Source organism: Grampus griseus (genome assembly GCF_964374135.1).
Source record: "Grampus griseus genome assembly, chromosome: 1".
Classification (NCBI taxonomy): domain Eukaryota; kingdom Metazoa; phylum Chordata; class Mammalia; order Artiodactyla; family Delphinidae; genus Grampus; species Grampus griseus.
In genome coordinates this window covers 50,529,964-50,553,647 of record NC_139017.1, presented here as the reverse complement: position 1 = coordinate 50,553,647, position 23,684 = coordinate 50,529,964, and the positions used below count along the sequence as shown (strand labels likewise).

General features: G+C 35.9%; 1 protein-coding gene across 8 annotated transcripts in view; it reads right to left on the bottom strand.

Annotated features, from left to right (window-relative positions):
- The window catches only part of DCAF6 (DDB1 and CUL4 associated factor 6), a 172,380-nt gene that overhangs the window by 104,297 nt on the left and 44,399 nt on the right, over nt 1-23,684 (bottom strand). For all 8 annotated transcript variants that reach the window (XM_082649066.1, XM_082649067.1, XM_082649069.1 and 5 more), the window contains 2 exons: nt 21,984-22,076; nt 12,509-12,694 (listed from right to left, as the gene is read on the bottom strand). In XM_082649066.1, the coding sequence (XP_082505192.1) occupies nt 12,509-12,694; nt 21,984-22,076 (279 nt within the window). The remainder of the gene's footprint in view (nt 1-12,508; nt 12,695-21,983; nt 22,077-23,684) is intronic.

Below are 23,684 nucleotides of genomic sequence, written 5' to 3'. Positions count from 1 at the left end.
AAGAAATTATAGAAGACACCAATAAATGGAAAGATGTTCTGTGTTCATGGACTGGAAGACTGAATATTGTTAAAATGTCCATATTACACAATGTGACCTATATTTAATGCAATTTCTATCAAAATTCCAAGGACATTTTTACAGAATCAAAAAAAAACCCCTAAAATTCATATGGAATCTCAAAGGACACAAAACAGCCACAACAATCTTCAGAAAGCAAAACAAAGCTGGAGGCCTCACACTTGCTGATTTCAAAGCGTATTACAAAGTTACTACATTTAAAACATTATGACAGACCTACAGACCAATGGAACAGAGTAGAGAACCCAGGAATAAATAAACCCTCACATATGTGGTCACATGATCTTTGAGAAAGGTGCGAAGGCTACACAATAGGGAAAGAATAGTCCCTTCAACAAATGGTATTGAGAAAACTGGATATTCACATGTCCAGTTTTGAAGGAAGGAAGGAAGGAAGAAGGAAGTTGGACCCTTATTTACACCACATACAAAAATTTAAATGTATTAAAGACATTTTAATGTAATACTTAAAATTATAAAACTCCTAGAAAAAAACCCTGGGGAAACACTTCATGACTTTAGATTTGGCAATGATTTCTTGGATATGACACCAAAAGCTCAGGCAACAAAAGTGAAAATAGACAATATCAAACTTAAAAACTTCTACACAGCAAAGGAAACAATCATCAGAGTGAAAAGAGAATCAACAGAATGGGAGAAAATGCACACTGCATCTTATAAGGGATTAATAGCCAAAATATATAAAGAGGGACTTCCCTGGTGGCCCAGTGGTTAAGAATCTGTCTTGCAATGCAGGGGACGCAGGTTCAATCTCTGGTCAGGGAACTAAGGTCCCACCTGCCATGGGGCAACTAAGCCCGCACATCGAAACTACTAAGCCCACACACTCTGGAGCCCGCGTGCCACAGCTAAAGAGCCCGCGCGCTGCAACTACACAGCCCACGTGCCACAACTACAGACCCCATGCACTCTGGAGCCCGCGCGCCACAACTAGAGAGCCCGTGTGCTGCAACTAATGAACCTGTGCTCTCTGGAGCCCACACACCACAATCAGAGAAAAGCCCATGCACCACAATGAGGAACCTTCATGCCCAACGAAAGATCCCGCATGCTGCAACTAAGATCAGACCCAGACGCAGCTACATAAATAACATATATATATGTGTGTGTATATATATGTGTGTGTATATATATGTGTGTGTATATATATATGTGTGTGTACATACATATATATAGAACCTCTTCAATTCAACAATAAAGCAATCCAATTAAAAAATGGGCAAAGTACTTGAATAGACATTTTTCCAGATATACAAATGACCAACATACACAAAAAGAGTTAACTCAACATCACTAATTAAGGAAGCAAATAAAAACCTCATTTAGCTATCTCCTCACATGTTAGAATGGCCACTATTTTAAAAAAAACAGAAAATAACAAGTGTTGACAAGGATGTGGAGAAATTGCAACCTCTGTGCACTTTTATTGGGAATGGAAAACGGTACAGCTGCTATGGAGAAAAGTATGGAAATTCCTCAGAAAACTAAAAATAGAATAATCATATGATCCAGCAATCCCATTTCTGTGTATATATATCTAAAAGAATTGAAAACAGAACCTTGAAGAGATATTTGTACACTCCTGTGTTCATTACAGCATTATTCACAACAGCTAAGAGGTGGAAGCATCCCAAATGATCATTGATGGGTAAACAAGTAAAGAAAATATGGTATATATATACAATGGAATACTATTAAGCCTTAACAAAGAAGGAAATCCTGTCATATGCTACAATACAGATGAAACTTGAGGATACTGTGCTAACTAAAATAAGCCAGTCACAAAATGACAATTTCTGCATGATTCTACTTCTGTGAGGTATTTAAACTTATCAAACTCTTAGAAACAGAAAGTAGAATGGTAGTTGTCAGATGCTGGGATAAGGGGGAAGAGAAGAACTGTTCAATGGACGCAAAGTTTTAGTTTTGAACAAAAAACTATATTCCAATCACAGTGTATACGTATTCAGCAAAAAAAACCTTTGGCAAAAGGTTATATACTGTTAAAACGTCCTTATATAGGCTGCCTCTTTTGTTTATGTGCTGTTTGCGATTCTGATTTAATTTTCTAAGAAGTAAATTATGTTTATACAAAAAAGATCCATAGGGGAGAAAAAAATAAACTCCTACTTCATATTAGCAGAAAAATCAAATCCAGGTGAATTATAAGATTTAAATGGAAAAGACAAAACAATAAACTTTCTAAAAGAGAAAACAGAAGAATGCCTCCATAACCCTCATATAAGAATTTTTTGACATCTTTATTTAATAGAGTATAATTTCTTTACAATGGTGTGTTAGTTTCTGCTTTAAAACAAAGTGAATCAGTTATATATATACATATGTCCCCATATCTCTTCCCTCTTGCATCTCTCTCCCTCCCACCCTCCCTATCCCACTCCTCTAGGTGGTCACAAAGCACCGAGCTGATCTCCCTGTGCTATGCGGCTGAAGAAAAGTTTTTTTCAGCAGGATGCAGAAAGCACTAACAATAAAGGAAAAGACCAATGCATTAGACAACACTGAGAACTTCTATTATTAACAAGACACCATCAGGAGGGTGAAAATACAACCACAGAGTGGAAGAGATAGCTTCATATGCAGAAGATATAAGAAATTTCTATAAATCAACAATAATAATGAAATAAAATGGACAACCCAATAGAAAGATTAGGAAAGAAATCTGAATAGGCACTTGACAAGACAGTACATCCAAATAACCAATAAACATTTGAAGAGATGCTCAACCTCAGAAGTATCAACAGAAAAAGGCATTTTAAACCACAAGAAACTGTCAAAATTAGAAATTAACAATACCAATTGTTGGTAAAGATGAGGAGCAATAGGAATTCTTATATGCCATTGGTGGGAATGAAAGCTGTTACACTTTGGAAAACTATTTGGCATTATCTCTAAAATAAACAAATACGTACCCTGTGACCGAACAAGTTTACCTCTAAACATAAATATACTGAAAGTCATGTAAAGGAATGTTCTCCAAACTGGAAATCAAATTTAAAATTTTCATCAACAGCAGAACAGATCAATCAGCTGTGGTTTATTCACACGATGGAATACTAAAAAGCAATGAAAATGAACATATTATACTTGTACCCAACATGGATGAATTTCACAAATGTAAGATAAGATTTTGTTCAGCAAAAGACATCAAATTCAAAAACAAAAAGAAACAGAAGACCATTTAATATGGCTTCATTTATATAATGTTCAAAAACAGAAAAACTAAGGTGGTTAGAAAAATGAGGTGTTGGAAGTCAGGATAAAGGGGCTTCTGGGAAACTTCATGCCTTATATTTCTTTTTCTTTTTTTAAATATTTATTTATTGGTTGCACCGGATCTTAGTTGCAGTAGGCAGGCTCCCTGGTTGCGGTTCCAGGGCTCCTTAGTTGCAGCATGTAGCCTCTTTAGTTGCGGCATATGGGCTCCTTAGTTGTGGCATGTGAACGCTTAGTTGCAGCATGCATGTGAGATCTAGTACCCTGACCAGGGACTGAACCCAGGCCCCCTGCATTGGGAGCGCGGAGTTATCCACTACGCCACCAGGGAAGTCCCAATGCCTTATATTTCTTGATCTTTGTGGTTGTTACATGTACAGATTCACTTTGTGATATTTTACTGAGCTATATGCTTAGTGTTTATGTACTTTACCTACATGTTTTATACATCAATGGAAAAAAACAATTTTAATGGTAGATAGATAAAGAAGGTCTCAACACGTATCTCATCAGAATTCCAGAATAAAGGAATACAGAGAGGAGGCCAGGAGATCTGCCTCAGATACCTGACACAAAACAAATATTAAAATATTTGCTTCCTAAGAAATGGGCTTTCAGATAGAGTTCCTCAGACAACACTAAGGCAAGGGAAAGAACCTCAATCTAGCTGAATTAAAAGGTAAAGAAAGTACAACTTCAGGTGGAGGAACCAAGATGGAGGAGTAGAAGGACGTGCTCTCACTCCCTCTTGCAAGAACACCAGAATCACAACTAGCTGCTGGGCAATCATCGACAGGAAGACACTGGAACACACCAAAAAAGATACCCCACATCCAAAGACAAAGAAGAAGGCACAATGAGACAGTAGGAGGGGTGCAATCAGAGTAAAATCAAATCCCATAACTGGTGGGTGGGTGACTCACAGACTGGAGAACACTTATACCACAGAAGTCCACCCACTGGAGTGAAGGTTCTGAGCCCCACGTCAGACTTCCCAACCTGTGGGTACAGCAATGGGAGGAGGAATTCCTAGAGAATCAGACTTTGAAGCCTAGTGGGAATTGACTGCAGGACTTTGACAGGACTGGGGGAAACAGAGACCCCAAACTGGAGGGCACACACAAAGTAGTGTGCATATCGGGACCCAGGGGAAGGAGCAGTGACCCCAGGGGAGACTGAACCAGACCTACCTGCTAGTGTTGGAGGGTCTCCTGCAGAGGCAGAGGATGGCTGTGGCTACCGTGGGGACAAGGACACTTGTCTAGCAGCAGGAGTTCTGGGAAGTACTTCTTGGCGTGAGCCCTCCCAGAGTCTGTCATTAGCCCCACCAAGGAGCCAAGGTAGGCTCCAGTGTTGGGTTGCCTCAGGCCAAACAACAAACAGGGAGGGAACCCAGCCCCACCTATCAGCAGTCAAGCAAATTAAAGTTTTACTGAGCTCTGCCCACCAGAGCAACAGTCAGCTCTACCCACCACCAGTCCCTCCCATCAGGAAACTTACACAAGGCTCTTAGATAGCCTCATCCACCAGAGGGCAGAGAGCAGAAGGAAGAAGAATTACAATCCTGCAGCCTGTGGAAGAAAAAACATATTCACAGAAAGACAGACAAGATAAAAAGGCAGAGGGCTATGTACCAGATGAAAGAACAAGATAAAACCCCAGAAAAACAACTAAACGAAGTGGAGATAGCCAACCTTCCAGAAAAACGATTTAGAATAATGATAGTGAATATGATCCAGGATCTCGGAAAAAGAATGGAGGCAAAGATCCAGAATATGCAAGAAATGTTTAACAAAGACCTAGAAGAATTAAAGAACAAACAGATAAACACTACAATAACTGAAATGAAAACTACACTAGAAGGAATCAATAGCAGACTAACTGAGGCAGAAGAATGGATGAGTGACCTGGAAGACAGAAAGGTGGAATACACTGCTGTGGAACAGAATAAAGAAAAAAGAATGAAAAGAAATGAAGGCAGCCTAAGAGACCTCTGGGACAACATTAAATGCAACAACATTCATATTATAGGGATCCCAGAAGGAGAAGAGAGAGAGAATGGACCCGAGAAAATATTTGAAGAGATTACAGTTGAAAACTTCCCTAACATGGGAAAGGAAATAGCCATCTAGGTCCAGGAAGCACAGCGAGTCCCAAACAGGGTAAACCCAAGGAGGAACACATCGAGACACATAGTAATAAAATTGGCAAAAATTAAAGATAAATTACTGAAATCAGCAAGGGAAAAACAACAAATAATATACAAGGGAACTCCCATAAGGTTAACAGCTGATTTCTCAGCAGAAATGCCACAAGCCGGAAGGGAGTGGCATGACATACTTAAAGTGATGAAAGGGAAAAACCTACAACCAAGATTACTCTACCCAGCAAGGATCTCATTCAGATTCGATGGAGAAATCAAAAGCTTTACAGACAAGCAAAAGCTAAGAGAATTTAGCACCACCAAACCAGCTCTACAACAAATGCTAAAGGAAATTCTCTAAGTGGGAAACACAAGACAAGAAAAGGACCTACAAAAACAAACCCAAAACAATTAAGAAAATGGACAAAGGAACATACATATCAATAATTACCTTAAATGTGAATGGATTAAATGCTCCAACCAAAAGACACGTGCTTGTTGAATGGATACAAAAACAAGACCCATATATATGCTGTCTACAAGAGACCCACTTCAGACCTAGGGACACATACAGACTAAAAGTGAGGGGATGGAAAAAGATATTCCATGCCAAATGAAATCAAAAGAAAGCTGGAGTAGCTATACTCCTATCAGATAAAATAGACTTTAAAATAAAGAATGTTACAAGAGACAAGGAAGGACACTACATAATGATCAAGGGATCAATCCAAGAAGAAGATATAACAATTATAAATACATATACACCCAACATAGGAGAACCACAATACATAAGGCAACTGCTAACAGCTATAAAAGAGGAAATCGACAGTAACACAGTAATACTGGGGGACTTTAACACCTCACTCACACCAATGGACAGATCATCCAAAATGAACATAAATAATGAAACAGAAGCTTTAAATGACACAATAGACCAGATACATTTAATTGATATTTATAGGACATTCTGTCCATAAAAAGCAGATTACACTTTCTTCTCCAGCGCGCACAGAACATTCTCCAGGATAGATCACATCTTGGGTCACAAATCAAGCCTCAGTAAATTTAAGGAAATTGAAAACATATCAAGCATCTTTTCTGACCACAACGCTATGAGATTAGAAATGAAATACAGGGAAAAAAACGTAAAAAACACAAACACATGGAGGCTAAACAATAGGCTACCAAAAAACCAAGAGATCACTGAAGAAATCAAAGAGGAAATAAAAAAATACCTAGAGACAAATGACAACGAAAACACAATGATCCAAAACCTATGGGATGCAGCAAAAGCAGTTCTAAGAGGGAAGTTTATAGCTATACAAGCCTACCTCAAGAAACAAGAAAAATCTCAAGTAAACAATCTAACCTTATACCTAAAGGAACTAGGAGAGAAAGAAGAACTAACAAAACCCAAAATTAGCAGAAGGAAAGAAATCATCAAGATCAGAGCAGAAATAAATGAAATAGAAACAAAGAAAACAATAGCAAAGATCAATAAAACTAAAAGCTGGTTCTTTAAGAAGATAAACAAAATTGATAAACCATTAGACAAACTCATCAAGAAAAAGAGGGAGAGAACTCAAATCAATAAAATTAGAAATGAAAAAGGAGAAGTTACAACAGACACCGAAGAAATACAAAGCATCCTAAGAGACTACTACAACAACTCTATGCCAATAAAATGGACAACCTGGAAGAAATAGAAAAATTCGTAGAAAGGTATAACCTTCCAAGACTGAACCAGGAAAAAACAGAAAACATGAACAGAACAATCACAAGGAATGAAATGGAAAATGTGATTAAAAATCTTCCAACAAACAAAAGTCCAGGACCAGATGGCTTCACAGATGAATTCTATCAAACATTTAGAGAAGCGCTAACACCCATCCTTCTCAAACTCTTCCCAAAAATTGCAGAACGAACACTCCCAAACTCATTCTAGGAGACCACCATCACCCTGATACCAAAACCAGACAAAGGTACCACAAAAAAAGAAAATTACAGACCAATATCACTGATGAATATAGATGCAAAAATCCTCAACAAAATACTAGCAAACAGAATCCAGCAACACATAAAAAGGATCATACACTATGATCAAGTGGGATTTATCCCAGGGATGCAAGGATTCTTCAATATACGCAAATCAATCAATGTGATACACCATATTAACAAACTGAAGAATAAAAACCATATGATCATCTCAATAGATGTAGAAAAAGCTTTTGACAAAATTCAACACCCATTTATGATAAAAACTCTCCAGAAAGTGGGCATAGAGGGAACCTACCTCAATATAATAAAGGCCATATACGACAAACACACAGCAAACATCATTCTCAATGGTGAAAAACTGAAAGCATTCCCTCTAGGATCAGGAATGAGACAAGGATGTCCACTCTCACCACTATTATTCAACATAGTTTTGGAAGTCCTAGCCACGGCAATCAGAGAAGAAAAAGAAATAAAAGGAATACAAATTGGAAAAGAAGAAGTCAAACTGTCACTGTCTGCAGATGACATGATACTATACATAAAGAATCCTAAAGATGCCACCAGAAAACTACTAGAACTAATCAATGAATTTGGTAAAGTTGCAGGATACAAAACTAATGCACAGAAATCTCTTGTATTCCTATACACTAATGATGAAAAATCTGAAAGAGAAATTATGGAAACACTCCCATTTACCATTGCAAAAAAAAGAATAAAATACCTAGGAATAAACCTACCTAGGTAGACAAAAGACCTGTATGCAGAAAACTATAAGACACTGATGAAAGAAATCAAAGATACCAACAGATGGAGAGATATAACACGTTCTTGGATTGGAAGCATCAATATTGTGAAAATGACTATATTACCCAAAGCAATCTACAGATTCAATGCAATCCCTATCAAATTACCAATGGCATTTTTTACAGAACTAGAACAAATCATCTTAAAATTTGTATGGAGACACAAAAGACCCCGAATAGCCAAAGCAGTCTTGAGGGAAAAAATGGAGCTGGAGGAATCAGATTCCCTGATTTCAGACTATACTACAAAGCTACAGTCATCAACACAATATGGTACTGGCACAAAAAACAGAAACATAGATCAATGGACCAAGATAGAAAGCCCAGGGATAAACCCACGCATGTATGGTCAACTAATCTATGAAAAAGGAGGCAAGGATATACAATGGAGAAAAGACAGTCTCTTCAATAACTGGTGCTGGGAAAACTGGACAGCTACATGTAAAAGAATGAAATTAGAACACTCCCTAACACCATACACAAAAATAAACTCAAAATGGATTTGAGACCTAAATGTAAGACCGGACACTATAAAACTTAGAGGAATACATAGGAAGAACACTCTTTGACATAAATCACAGCAAGATATTTTTTGATCCACCTCCTAGATTAATAGAAATAAAAACAAAAATAAACAAATGGGACCTAATGAAACTTCAAAGCTTTTGCACAGCAAAGGAAACCATAAACAAGACGAAACGACAACACTCAGAATGGGAGAAAATATTTGCAAACGAAACAGCAAAGGATTAACCTCCAAAATATATAAACAGCTCATGTAGCTCAATATTAAAGAAACAAACAACCCAATCCAAAAATGCGCAAAAGACCTAAATAGACATTTCTCCAAAGAAGACATACAGATGGCCAAGAAGCACATGGACAGCTGCTCAACATCACTAATAATTTGAGAAATGTAAATCAAAACTACAATGAGGTATCACCTCACACCAGTTAGAATGGGCATCATCAGAAAATCTACAAACAACAAATGCTGGAGAGAGTGTGGAGAAAAGGGAATCCTCTTGCACTGCTGGTGGGAATGTAAATTGATACAGCCACTATGGAGAACAGTATGGAGGTTCCTTAAAAAACTAAAAATAGAATTACCATACATATGACCCAGCAATCCCACTACTGGGCATATACCCAGAGAAAACCATAATTCAAAAAGACACATGCACCCCAATGTTCACTGCAGCACTATTTACAACAGTCAGGTAATGGAAGCAACCTAAATGCCCGTCGACAGACAAATGGATAAAGAAGATGTGGTACATATATACAATGGAATATTACTCAGCCATAAAATGAACCGAAATTGAGTCATTTGTTGAGATGTGGATGGATCTAGAGACTGTCATACAGAGTGAAGTAAGTCAGAATGAGAAAAACAAATATCGTATATTAACGCATGTATGCAGAACCTAGAAAAATGGTACAGATGACCCGGTTTGCAGGGCAGAAGTTGAGACACAGATGTAGAGAACAAATGTATGGACACCAAGGGGGGGAAAACCGCTGTGTGGTGGGGATGGTGGTGTGCTGAATTGGGCGATTGGGATTGACATGTATACCCTGATGTGTATAAAACTGATGACTAATAAGAACCTGCAGTATAAAAAAACAAACAAACAAACCAAAAAAAACAACTAATACTAAACTTTCTTTGGGTTATTTGTATGGAAATATGTTAATATAAATTTCAGACATTACAAGAAATTTCTAAAAATCTTATATGTTCTGGTATAATTGTATAAGTCATAATTCTAGTTATTACTTTAAAGTGTATGTCTCAGAAATAACTAAATTTCCTTGTCAATTCCATTATTATGAACTTTCATCAAATCTTTAACCATGGTCATTTTTTAAGTCTTTTGTCATTTACAGACAGTTCTGGGTGTACTCTGATGCTTTTGCAAAAATGTTCCTATAAAAGGCTTTCATCTTCAAGGAATTTATGGAAAAGACTCTGACAAGTACAGGTTTCTGGTAACTGACTGTACTGCTGAACTGAATGAATAAGCATTTTCAGAACTCTAATGGAAAACTGATGAATTCATACAAGTGCTAACAAAACATCAAGATAAAAAAAAATTAATTACATGGGACTGAGTGAACTGATGAGGATGATTATAATTTTTGTGACTTTCTGTTTGAATAAAAAAAAAAATCCCACAAGGACTCAGAGGCAAAAAATATACAAATCAATTCTCATTGCAAAGTAAAGGAGCTGTTACAGTGGAGGATTACTGGACTGAATGTCAATCTTATGACATAGTGTGAGTGTGTTTCGTGTTTGGTAATTGCAATCGTTGCTTTTGTTGTGGTCATGTATTTACAATGCTTGGTGTCAGTTTATTTATCTCTTGTAAAAATTTACAATGCTTGGTGTCAGTTTATTTATCTCTTGTAAAAAAAAAATGTGTGTGTGTGTGTGAAAAAATTAATTAATCAATTAATTAATCAATTAATTAAAAGAATAAAAGGTAAAGGACAAAAAAAAATACAGAGAATGGTAGAGAATAATCAAAGACTTACTTACTACAAATTTCCCTCATTTTTCAAGATTCCAGTTTCTAAGATCAAGAACATAAATTCCAAGTATGAAAAATAAAAAGCAAATCCATACCTTGATACACTGTTGTGACATTAATTAAGAAGAAATAAAAACAGTGAAGAAAAACAGAATTACCTGTAGTCAAGGAAGAGAGATAAGTTAACTACAAAGGAACCACAATTAGATTGACTTCTCAATTTTAAAAGTAAGGGCAGAATACAGTGGAATATCACCTGAAACAAAATAACTGTCAAACTATAAGTGTGTACCTAGTAAAACTACCTTTGAAGAACTGACATGAAAAAGATATTTTCTGGAAAAGGATGAAAAGGGAAGAAGTGAATGAAAGAAAGAATAGGGAAATAGGAAACTAAAACTGTTTTAAATCAACAAACTCTCACCTAAACGAACTGGTAAAGACTGTACTTTACCAGGTACAAAATGACCCCACATAGAAAATCCGTAACAGAAGAGCCAAAGGTATTGGTAAATATGTCGGTAAATCTAAACAAACACTAACTAATAAAACAATGATAATATTTTAATTCATGAGGGGAAAAACAGAATATAACTACATTCTGAACAACATAAAACTTATATCTATATAAAATTAGACAAGGGATGAAGAGATTATAATGTGCTAAGGTGTACATTCAGGAGAAGGGCAAAGTTATTTATTGACTTTATACTTTGTTAATTACTCTTGTAAAGCATGAATGTCCATCTTCCTTGCAAATAGCGGAAACAAAATGGGCCAAATGCAAAACCTTCAAGCAATTCAAAATGAAGGCAAAAAGAGGAGGCGGAAATTAATAGGGGAAAATTTTTTCAAATAGAAAACTTATAATAAGATATATAAATAGATCCAAATATATCAGCACTCACAATAAACATAAATTGACTGAAATCTCCAGTTAAAAGCCAAATTTGTGAGAAATGGATAAGAAAAAAAAATCCAGCTATAGAATACTATTTTTATAAGTACACATCATAAAATAAGGGTACAGAAGAACTGAAATTCAAGTAATGGAAAAAGATATACCAGGTTAAAAGAATATAGGAAAACAATGAATCATCTGATACAAAGAAATGAAATGACAAAATTATAAAGGAGCATTCTGAAGAGTAGGCAATTTTTCTGAACCAAAGCAGTATAATTGAGTCTCAGATTCATTTCACCTCATTTAATTCAGTTTAGGGCTTCAGTTTATTAATATCCTTTAGGAATCGGATTCTTTTGTCTACTGTACTAGCGTCCCTTCTGACCTGAACGTTTGATAAGCATGCCGGTAGTGACTTTATGCAAAACAGTGAGAAAGTGGTTACGAAGTTAAAGCCTAGTACAGAGCCCTATAGCACAATAAAGAAGCATCTATAAAGGCTGATATCTGTTTGCTTAGAGTATAGTTGCTCAAGGAATTACAAACCCCATTACTATTACTCACATCTTATTCTTTAACTTTATTCACAAGCCTATCAAGATACATTTTCTCAAATACTGAAATCTAGATATTGTCAATAATATCTTTACCTATTTATGCATGAATGTGTACATACACACAAATCTTCACATATGTACATACACATATCTATCTACACATACATACACACCTATACAAAACAAACACAAATATGTCATATAGATAAATCACAGTAATACTGTACCTCATAGGTAGTTCCATAATGGCACGTAAATTGGCATTGTCTGTTGGTTTCTGCATCTTGCTCAACATTGGTATAAAATATTACTCCATCTCCAGAGCAGGATACAATCTGCTTATCATTTGTGCATGGTAAGAACTTTGCACTAAATATATTTGCTCGGTGCCCTGAACGAATTGTTGTCAAAACCTAAAACACAGAGAGGAAGTAGTTCTTAGTAATTTATTAGTTCCTAAAAAGAAACATTCAAATTCAATATAATCACAGCCAGGAATAAATTCTCATTAACATTCTCATCTCAAATGAAAAAATATCATTTGATTCCAAACTATTGTAATTAGAAAAAAAAGAAATCAGAATCTCACATATTTTCTTTATTTCTCTCTGAGATGTGAAGAAGATTAAGTATCAACAGGAATAGTGCTGAAACTGAGTCCCCCTAAAACTGAGTTCCTCTGCAGAGTTTATGATTAACCTGTCTATCCAAATTTTATTCCCTGTCTCATCCAACATCTGTTCCTCTCATGACTGAGGAGAATCAAAGAAAACGGGGGACTGAAACCAAGCAGGACCCTGTGGGGCCGTCCCAGGCATAAAAGCCTTTCAATGTCCCCTGTTTCTTGTTTGTAGGAAGAAGGCTTTTAGCCTCCTACGCCTTCCCTGAGTTCCAAAGGGCAGATTAAACAGTTACGAATTAGGGGACTGAGAAAATGCAGAAACAGCAAAGGGAACTGGTCCTGGTTCTCTGCAGGAAAGAGAAGGGATTGTGCATAACAATTTGATACATATCTTTGAGTTCTTCTATAGGAACTAAGCCCCTCCCACCCAGGTGGAGGATGGTAACTTCAGGCTGGGCACAAGCATGTGGACCCCAGACTGACTGGAGATTCTTAGAACACCACCCTGTTACCTCGCCACCAGCCAACCAGAGGAGGGTTACACACCCAGCAGCCCTCCCCCAGATTTCTGCCTATAAAAATTTCTTCCCTGAAACCCATGGGGAGTTTGGGTCTTTTGAGCAGGAGTCACCTGTTCTCCTTGCATGGCCCTTGCAATAAACCTTTCTCTGCTCCAAACTCTGACATTTAGGTTTGTTTGGCCTCATTGTGCATCAGGCACACAAACTTGGGTTCAACAACAGTGCCTTGAAAATTAAATATACATATTTCCACCTACTTGGTGTATCTGACTCATTCATAAACCCTCAGTAAATATAAAAAGACTCTCTTGATTGACTTTTGAAACTGTTTACTAGATGATTATTAAGTTATTCCCTTTCAGGATGAAGAAATAAAAGTAAACTGAATTTAAATGAATCATAAAGTAATGAAATGGTACAGAGGAGGATACAGCAGAACTTCCTACATCTAACTTCTTAATAATTTAAAAGACCAGAATTCCTGTTACAGAAATACAGTTTAAAATAAATATTTTAATATTTGTAACATACACTGAAGGTAAAAGACGAAATCCCCCAACAGTGTTTAAAAATTGAGAGGGGGGGAAAAAACCCAACAAAACCTGATTTTTTTAAAAATGGGCAAAAGATCTGAAGAGATAGTCCAAAGATATACAAATGGCCCTTAAAAATGTGAAAAAGCATCTAAGTTTATTCATAAAGGAAATGTAAATTGAAACTACATTGAGATTACTAATTCCCACTTTTCAGACTGGGAAAAATTCAAAAGCTTGACAACATACTGTATAAGTGAGTATGCGGGGCGGTGGGGGCGGAGGGGGGGTGGCGCAGAATACCAGGCTCTTTAAACAATTCTGGTGGGACTGCTAAATGGTACAAGACCAATGAGGAGGAATTTAGCAGCACCTCACAAAACCACATATGCGTTAACCCTTTGATCAGACAAGTCTATTTCTAAGAATTAATGCTGAAGATACACCTCCAATAATACCAAAAAAAAAAAGTACCAAGTTACTTACTGAGTTATTTATAATAGCAAAACACAGGTGACTGGCTGAATAAATTATCGTACATCCCCACAATGTATTATATACAATGGGAATTTAATGCAATGGGAATATCTGGTGTGCTTTTTTAAAAAAAAAATGTGCTCAAAATAAGGGAATATGTCAAAACACAGACACAAAGTTGCTTTAGTTCACTTTAAATGTCTTACTGAACAAAACTAACACAACACTGTAAAGCAACTATACTCCAATAAAATGTTTTAAATAAATAAATAAAAGAACAACAAAAAATGTCTTACTGAACAAACTGGGGCAATTCGAGCATCAATAAAAATATCAGTGATAGATTATAATTTATTGAATAAAAATAAAAATCTATAATCCCACAGTAATTTTTTCACAAAGGTGGCAAAGACTAAGGAAATGCTCTTATTCACAGAATAATGTCAGTTAATAAATGTAGAATGACAGAATTAAAAATCACTATTTATAACCACATTATAACAACTGATTAAGGCAAGAATCAATGAATACTGAAACCACTGTGTGAAAGATTGCTATGAAAGAGAATATTCACACAGTCCCCACACACTACTCCCCCGTAGCTTATAATTACAAAGGGTAAATGTACCTACACAATGGAAAGATCAAACTTAACATCACCAATTAGGGGACAAATTAATATCAGGTACTACAACATCACCCATGGAGAATTCCTAGCAAAAATGTTTAATGTTAATCTACTCATGAAGAAACAATCAGACAAATCCAAATGGAGGGACATTCTATAAAATAACTTGACTGATATGTCAATATAACAATAAAACAACATATCAATGTCATGAAAGACCAAAAAGTTGAATGAACTGTTCTAAAGGAGACAAAGGAAATATGACAAATAAATGAAATACGTGGTGCTGGATTGGGGGTTGGATTGAAGGAGGCATGGCAGTGACAAAATTACTGAAATGGGAAAATTTGAACATGGACTATACATGTATATATGTGCACGTATTATGTGTGTATATATGTAATATACCATGGACGAAGAATGTCACCTGCCATATCAGTAAACAAAGGATGTTGCATCCAACCGTCACTGCAGCCACCCCCCCATGGTGCACCCTGAGGGGAACTCAGAACAGCGATAAGCAGGCTGCCAGCCACCAAGCCATCAGTCTCTGCAGCCACCCCCAATGGTGCACCCTGAGGGGATTCAAGATAGAGAAAAAGAGGATACAGACCATAGATAGTTAAGGTACATAGCAAAGGAACAATTTCAATAAGTCCAGATTCTTGCATCTTCCCAAACAAAGAGCTAAATTCTTGAACTTGAGATGTCTGAGGTTTTTTAATTAGCAGTAATCTTTTGATGTTCTGACTACCTAGGGTTTTTTTGCAAAAACTCTTATATATCCTAGCTCCTCCTTTACCTCTCCAGAACAGTCCCTCAGAGCTATCTGAGAGGCTGTCTCCCTGGCTTAAGTTCTCAGTATATCCACCAAATAAAACATATTTCTCAACTTTTAGGTTGTGCATTTTTTTCAGTCGACAGTACAAAACTGTATATATTATACAAATATGATAACAGCATATGGTCAATTCTCATTACTACTGGTAGTTGTGCTCTGTAAAGTCACCACAAACACTGAAAAAGCAAGTGCTGAATCACTGCTCCTACGGAAATACAGGGTTAGGTTCCTGTGAGGCTCTGGTCACAATATTTTCATCAACTAATCAATAAGTAACTTTGTTTCATGTGTTTCTGTTTAAAGACACTTTATTTGATATATATTGTTGATTCATTAACATTGAACTTATGGTCAACAGCACTATAACTCATGCCTAAATGAAGCTTGTCTAACATATTTTCTCCATAAAGCACATCCCAGGCTTCCTGTACTTAGGAATACCAGATAGTACTTCAGCACAATACCTGAGGACCACTTCAACATTGAAATCACTAACAAAAAGCACAAAAACACAAAACCTATGACACTAAATGTATCACAAAAAGGATACAATACAGTATGCTTACAGTATTTGATTTGAAACAAGAAGTCTGAGTGTCACTTTGTTTGATCTCACCTGGGAATGCGAGTGTTGATGTATGTGCTGGGCAACTCAAATTTTTTGCCACTCTGTACATGTATATGGCCATAAATGACGAGGAAAACACTGGAAGTATTGATTTGGGGGTTAAAAATAAACTTAATGAGTAGGTGAATTTGCAAATATGGAATCTGTAAGTAATGAGGATCAACTCTATATTCAATATTACATATCTTGACCATGGTAACTGCATTATAGCTATATAGGATAATGTTATTGTTCTTAGTAGACAGATGTCAAAGTATTCATGAATGAAGTGCATAATGCTTCCAACTTACTCTAAAATACTTTTTTAAACAATCTATTTGTGGATGTTCATTGTACTATTCTTTCAACTTTTTCATCAGTTTTAAAATCTTAAAATAAATTTAGGAAAAGATATTTCAACTTTATTTTTGGTTTGGTTTTAAGTGAGTATTTACTGTATAACACTGACAAATTCATAACCGAAGTACGACACCAAATCAGAACACAGATCTGGTATAAGTATTAGCAGCTACTTACCTTGACCGCCTTAAGTATTTAAGTCACCTCATTTTATCTAAGACCTAGGGTCATGAACAAAATAAGGATTTGCTGAGTACCATACAGTACTGTACTGTAAGTCTTATTAATACACATTTAATTAAGGTCAAATTAAAAAAAAGGGGAGAGAATTTGCACCTACATCAACCAAAGCCAATGGAGAATAAAAACTGTTAAATGTTTTAAAAATTTTCATTCCTCTCTCCAAGTATAAGACACTGAGACCTGGTCAATTAAGGTACAAGAAATAACACAGAGAATAATTAATGTAAAGCCTTTAAACAAGATAGAATCATAGCCTTTAATGCTGTCAAATATCTCAGCATGGTTTACCAAGTATCTAAGTATATATGTCACTACATACAATGTAAGTAGTTTCTTAGTCTCATAGGCCTTTGACTTTGCTTTAGTCACATTCAGCAGACATTATTCTTAACAATTTGATTTATCTCCATTCAACAGGTTTATGTATAGCTCCAGAAACAAAAGGAGAAACCTCATTCAATACATTAACATGTGTACTGGCATATCACATATCACTCAAAAATTGAAAGAAATTTCTTTATTAAAGTAATCAGAGTAACCATTAAAGTAATTAGTAAAAAATTGAAGTCTTTTCCCTCTGAACAAATCTCTTGATTTCAGATGTCCCTCTCCAAACTTACTCCTTTTTCTCTAGTATTCCCCATCTTAATAACATCAATATCCACCCACACAGTTGATCAAGTCAAAAACTAAGGAAACATCCTTCATTTCTCTTTCCCTCATCCACTATATAAAATCCATCAGCAAATCCATGTCCAAGATACATTTCAAATTACTTCTCACCACCTTTAATGCCATTATCTCTGCCTCAACCATCATCCGTTCTCAACTACAATCTCAGAGATTTTCATCTCAGTCTCTGGATTACATCAATGGCCTCCTATCTCCCAGCTTCTGATCTTACTCAAACGCTACTCTCCAAAAAGCAACCACAGCTAACTTTTAAAAAGACAAATCATATCATTTCCATGTTTAAAATACTCTAGTGATCAGCTATTTCAATTACACTAAAAAGTAAACTCCTTAATCTAGCCTATCAAACCTACTACCTGACCCCTGCATAATCATGTTAACTTCATTTTGTACTGCTTCTTTCCCTAATTTATTAATAGATAATTGTTGGAAGAACTATAGTACTCATCTATATACAGTTAGTAATTTCACCAAAGGTCGGAATTTGTTTTTAATTGTTGAAATGGAATCAATACAGCCAATACAGATATGCACGCTACTGGAGATAAATAGCAGTAAAGTCGATTTAAAAAAATAGATGTGCAGCTGCAAACAGTTACAATTTTTGAAAGCTAGATTTATTTTCTTATTTGTGCTTTCCTTGGATTAATGCGTTATAATACTTTTTCAGAAAACATCTAAGAATAATGGCCTACAGAGGTGGAAGACGGCAGAGTAACTTAATCTAAAATGAACAAAACATATTGTTAACTACAATTAGTAATAAATATGAAAGTGAACTAGCTGTAATGTCTATCACTTTGCTGATCATCAGGTTACTCTGACTAATCTAGCTGGCCAAGCAGGTATCTCTTCCCTCCTGCATCACGTTATATACAACACTTTCAAAACTTCATGCTTGGTCCAGGAGTATCTAGATAGAAGATGCTAGCTCTTCAATCTCTTAGTAAAAATCACCCCTCCTCCAACCCATGCCTACCCTTGTCTAAGGCATTGAATACAGAAACTTCTTGCCTTTCTTTTACTAATATTTATTGGGCACCTACTACATGACAGGAAATTTACTAAGTGTTGAGGAAACAGAAAGGAAAAAGAAATGGTCATTGTCCCAAAGAAGTTATAGTCTAATGGTGAGCAACATGCAAACAAACATAATAATTGAGTTATCCATAAAATACGAGAACACAGAGGAAGGAATGCCTGCATCTGCCTTGGTAAACTAGAGATATATCACAGATAAGAGCTGAGGCTTGAAGGATGAAATTAAACTTGCCAACTAAGTAGGAGGTGCATGGGACAGCAGAACATCCCACAAAGAGAGAAAAGCAGAAGAAAAGCATAGAAGAAACAAACAACATTTTATGCTCTAAGAACTAAAGGTAGCTGAATGAAGCCAAATCAAGAAAAAGTCTGCATATACTCAGGATTTCTTTTACAGAAGATGCTGCAAGGCTACCTGAGGGCTATCTTCCTTCTGTTTCATCTATACCTTGAGGAGGAGGCCCTTTGGGGGTCCCAGAATATTGTGCGAAGTCTCTTATAGGAATCCATACCTGACTAGGATCCTGAGCTTTGTTTCTATTTACCTTGACCTTCAAGGCCACCAAAACTAAAGTTTAGATATGCCAAGACTGACAAATATCTTCAGGGCAAAAGTGGCTATCATGCTCACTTCTCTGGATTCCCTTTTTCCCTTCCATTTTGGACTGATAATTCCTTACTATCAAGACAGTTATTTACTTTTAGGATAATTTTTAAAGTTTTTAATCAAGCATTTTTGAGTTGATTTCAGTGGGAGGATTGGTCCAAATAAACTAGCCTGTAATTTTTGAAAAAAGAAGCTTCTCTTTTTTATGTATTTGAGATCTATGATATATATAACTAAGACATGATGCCATTAATAAGGAACAATTAAATCTATTTTTTAAAAGTATCAAAACTTTTATATGCAATAAATTAATCTTTCCATGAACTCACAGGATTTAAAAAGAGAGTAAAACTATAGGAACAGATAATATCTGACTCAAGATCAAAAAACTTTATTTTCCTATGTAGTGAATCATCAGTGTTTTAAAACAAAAAATATTCCTATATGACAGCAAATTTGGATCTATTAAAACCACTATGTGAAAACTATAAAGTCTTCTTATACTCAAAATCTTTTAAAGTATTATCTGATTAATCATTTCTCAAACTGAAAAAGAAGAGTAATCACTTTTCAAATATACATATTCTACTGGGAACCATACATCAAAGTGATTATCATTTTTTTAAAATAAGCAAATAAAGGAAAAATAAGATCTTTTAAAAATTATTCCAATGGGGATATTCACAAAATAACTGAAGGCAGGGACTTGGAGAGATATTTGTACAGCTCTGCTTATAGCAGCATTATTCACAATAGCCAAAAGGTGGAAATAACCCAAGTGTTCACTGACAGATGAAAGGCTGAACAAAACGTGATACATACATACAATGGAATATTTGTCAACCTTAAAAAGAAAGGAAATACTGACACAGGCTACACATGGATGAACCTTAAGGACCTTATTCTAAGTAAAATAAGCCAGTCACAAAGGACAAATACTGTATAAAAACACTTATATGAGGTACCTGGAGTAGACAAATTCATAGAGACAGGAAGTAGAACAGTGGTTGTCAGGGGCTGGGGGAGGGAGGAATGAAGGGTTATTGCCTAATGGGTATTGAGTTTCAGTTTTGCAAGATGAGAAGAGTTTTGCAGCTGGATGATGGTGATGGTATCACAACAATATGAATGTACTTAATGTCAGTGCACTGAACTCTTAAAAATGGTTAATATGCTTAATTTTATGTAATGTGTATTTTACAACAATTTTTATAAGAAAGAGTAAAGCTCTGGGACTTCCCTGGTGGTCCAGTGGTTAAGAATCTGCCTTCCATTGCAGAGAACATGGGTTTGATCCCTGGTTGGGGAACTAAGATCCCACATGCTGCAGGACAACTAAGCCTGCATGCCGCAACTACTGAGCCCATGCACTCTAGAGCCTGTGCACCACAACTAGAGAGCCCATGCGCCACAGCTACTGAGCCCACGTGCTCTGGAGCCAGTACACAACTAGAGAGAAGCCTGCACACCGCAATTAGAGAAGCGCATGCACCACAACGAAGAGCCCACACGCCACAACGAAAGATCCCGTGTGCCGCAACTAAGACCTGATGCAGCCAAATAAATAAATATATTTTTTAAAAAAGAGTAAAGCTCTGCATCTTTTCAAAACAAAAAAATTATTCCATTGGTATCTAGACGAGTGATTTAAATACTGTAAACATTAAAATTCTGATAGTGATGATCAAAAAGCATTCCACATATACATTATTCCAGGAAGGTTCTCTGACTAATTGCAGAGCTAAGACAAGCAGGATTCTGAAACATCAAGTTTCCCTCTGCTAAGTCAGGACAATTAAGTAAAGCTATCTCTGAAATAAAACTATGACCTGTCCTTTAATCAAGGATAGCCTCCATACAAACCTTTTTTTAGGCTGAAGAACCACAAACATTTATTTAAATATCTTAACTATTTAAATGTAGAAAAACAAAAAATACATGAACAATTTATTCTGTAAGATTGCTAATATTAAATATGACTTCAGTCTGCCAATCTACAGTATTCTCATTCATATAAAAGTATTTGTATACTTACTCTTATAAAGTCAGAAGAAGGGCCAATAAAAATCAGAACATAATGCAAATTAAAATTTAATATGATATCCCAGTTTACTGAATTGGATGTTATGAAGCATTTCATTAGAACCTAGCCACTGTTTGTAAACTGATAAAATTCAGTTTCTTAAACTGCTTGGCTGAAGATTAGATTCTGTGAGCATAAAAGAAAAAAAATCACATTTTTCCCCCAAAAGAATGGCTTATTGAGATAATGTCACTTTTGGCAATTTTATCCACATGCATAAAATGAAGCATATTTAAATTTTCTAGAGTCAAAAGGCTGAATGAAATCTAATGTTTTCTTAAAGAAACTAAGGAACTTGCATGTGATAACTTCCAAATTATATAACTTTAGAAAAATAGGGATATTCTTTACAAATGCCCACTCCGTGATTATTCACTATTTCTTGATTTCTAGCTTCTTGATTTTTGTTTTTCTCATTAAGTTGTAGATTTTTAAAACCACTTTACCTTTCTGCTGTAAGGATTACTAATTACTAACTTGGTGTCATCTGAGCCAGATAAAATATATTCTCCAGTCTCATTCCAACAGATCGTATTAACCTAAAAAGAAAGCAAAACAGAAATTTAAGCAGACTGAAAGTAAAATGAGTATGCCATCTTCACTTAGCTGATGGTTTAAAATTTATATCACTAATGACGTTATGTCTATGGTAAATAGTATTTACCAGTTTACTTAGTGAAAATGCATACTGAGTGCCATTTGGCAAGAACAATGTTCTATAAATTCACAATGAAATATGAGTCTTTCTTAAGTTTTATTTAAATTTATTTTAATTAGTCCATTTTATATCCAGAGACATAAAACCAAGTCACCTAAAAAGGAATTAGAAAAACTTACTACAGAGCTACAGTAACCAAGGCTGTGTGGTACTGTCATGATCACAGACATATCAATCAATGGAATGGAATTGAGTCCAGAAATAACCCATACATTTATGGTCAGGTAATTCTTGACTAGGGGTCCAAGACCATTCAATGGAGAAACAATAATCTTTTCAACAATTGATGCTAGGACACCTGGATATACACAAGCAAAAGGAATTTGGATCCCTACTTCACATCACATACAAAAATTAACTGAAAATAATCAAAGATTTAAATGTAAGAGCCAAATGGGACCTAATGAAACTTCAAAGCTTTTGCACAGCAAAGGAAACCATAAACAAGACCAAAAGACAACCCTCAGAATGGGAGAAAATATTTGCAAGTGAAGCAACTGACAAAGGATTAATCTCCAAAATTTACAAGCAGCTCATGCACCTCAATAACAAAAAAACAAACAACCCAATCCAAAAATGGGCAGAAGATCTAAACAGACATTTCTCCAAAGAAGATATACAGACTGCCAACAAACACATGAAAGAATGCTCAACATCATTAATCATTAGAGGAATGTAAATCAAAACTACAATGAGATATCACCTCACACCAGTCAGAATGGCCATCACCAAAAAATCTAGAAACAATAAATGCTGGAGAGGGTGTGGAGAAAAGGGAACACTCTTGCACTGCTGGTGGGAATGTGAATTGGTACAGCCACTATGGAGAACAGTATGGAGGTTCCTTAAAAAACTACAAATAGAACTACCATATGACCCAGCAATCCCACTACTGGGCATATACCCTGAGAAAACCATAATTCAAAGAGTCATGTACCAAAATGTTCTTTGCAGCTCTATTTACAATAGCCAGGAGATGGAGACAACCTAAGTGTCCATCATCGGATGAATGGATAAAGAAGATGTGGCACATATATAAGATGGAATATTACTCAGCCATAAAATGAAACGAAATTGAGCTATTTGCAATGAGGTGGATGGACCTAGAGTCTGTCATACAGAGTGAAGTAAGTCAGAAAGAGAAAGACAAATACCATATGCTAACACATATATATGGAATTTAAGGGGAAAAAATGTCATGAAGAACCTAGGGGTAAGACAGGAATAAAGACACAGACCTACTAGAGAATGGACTTGAGGATATGGGGAGGGGGAAAGGTAAGCTGTGACAAAGTGAGCGAGTGGCATGGACATATATACACTATCAAATGTAAAATAGATAGCTAGTGGGAAGCAGCCGCATAGCACAGGGAGATCAGCTCGGTGCATTGTGACCACCTAGAGGGGTGGGATAGGGAGGGTGGGAGGG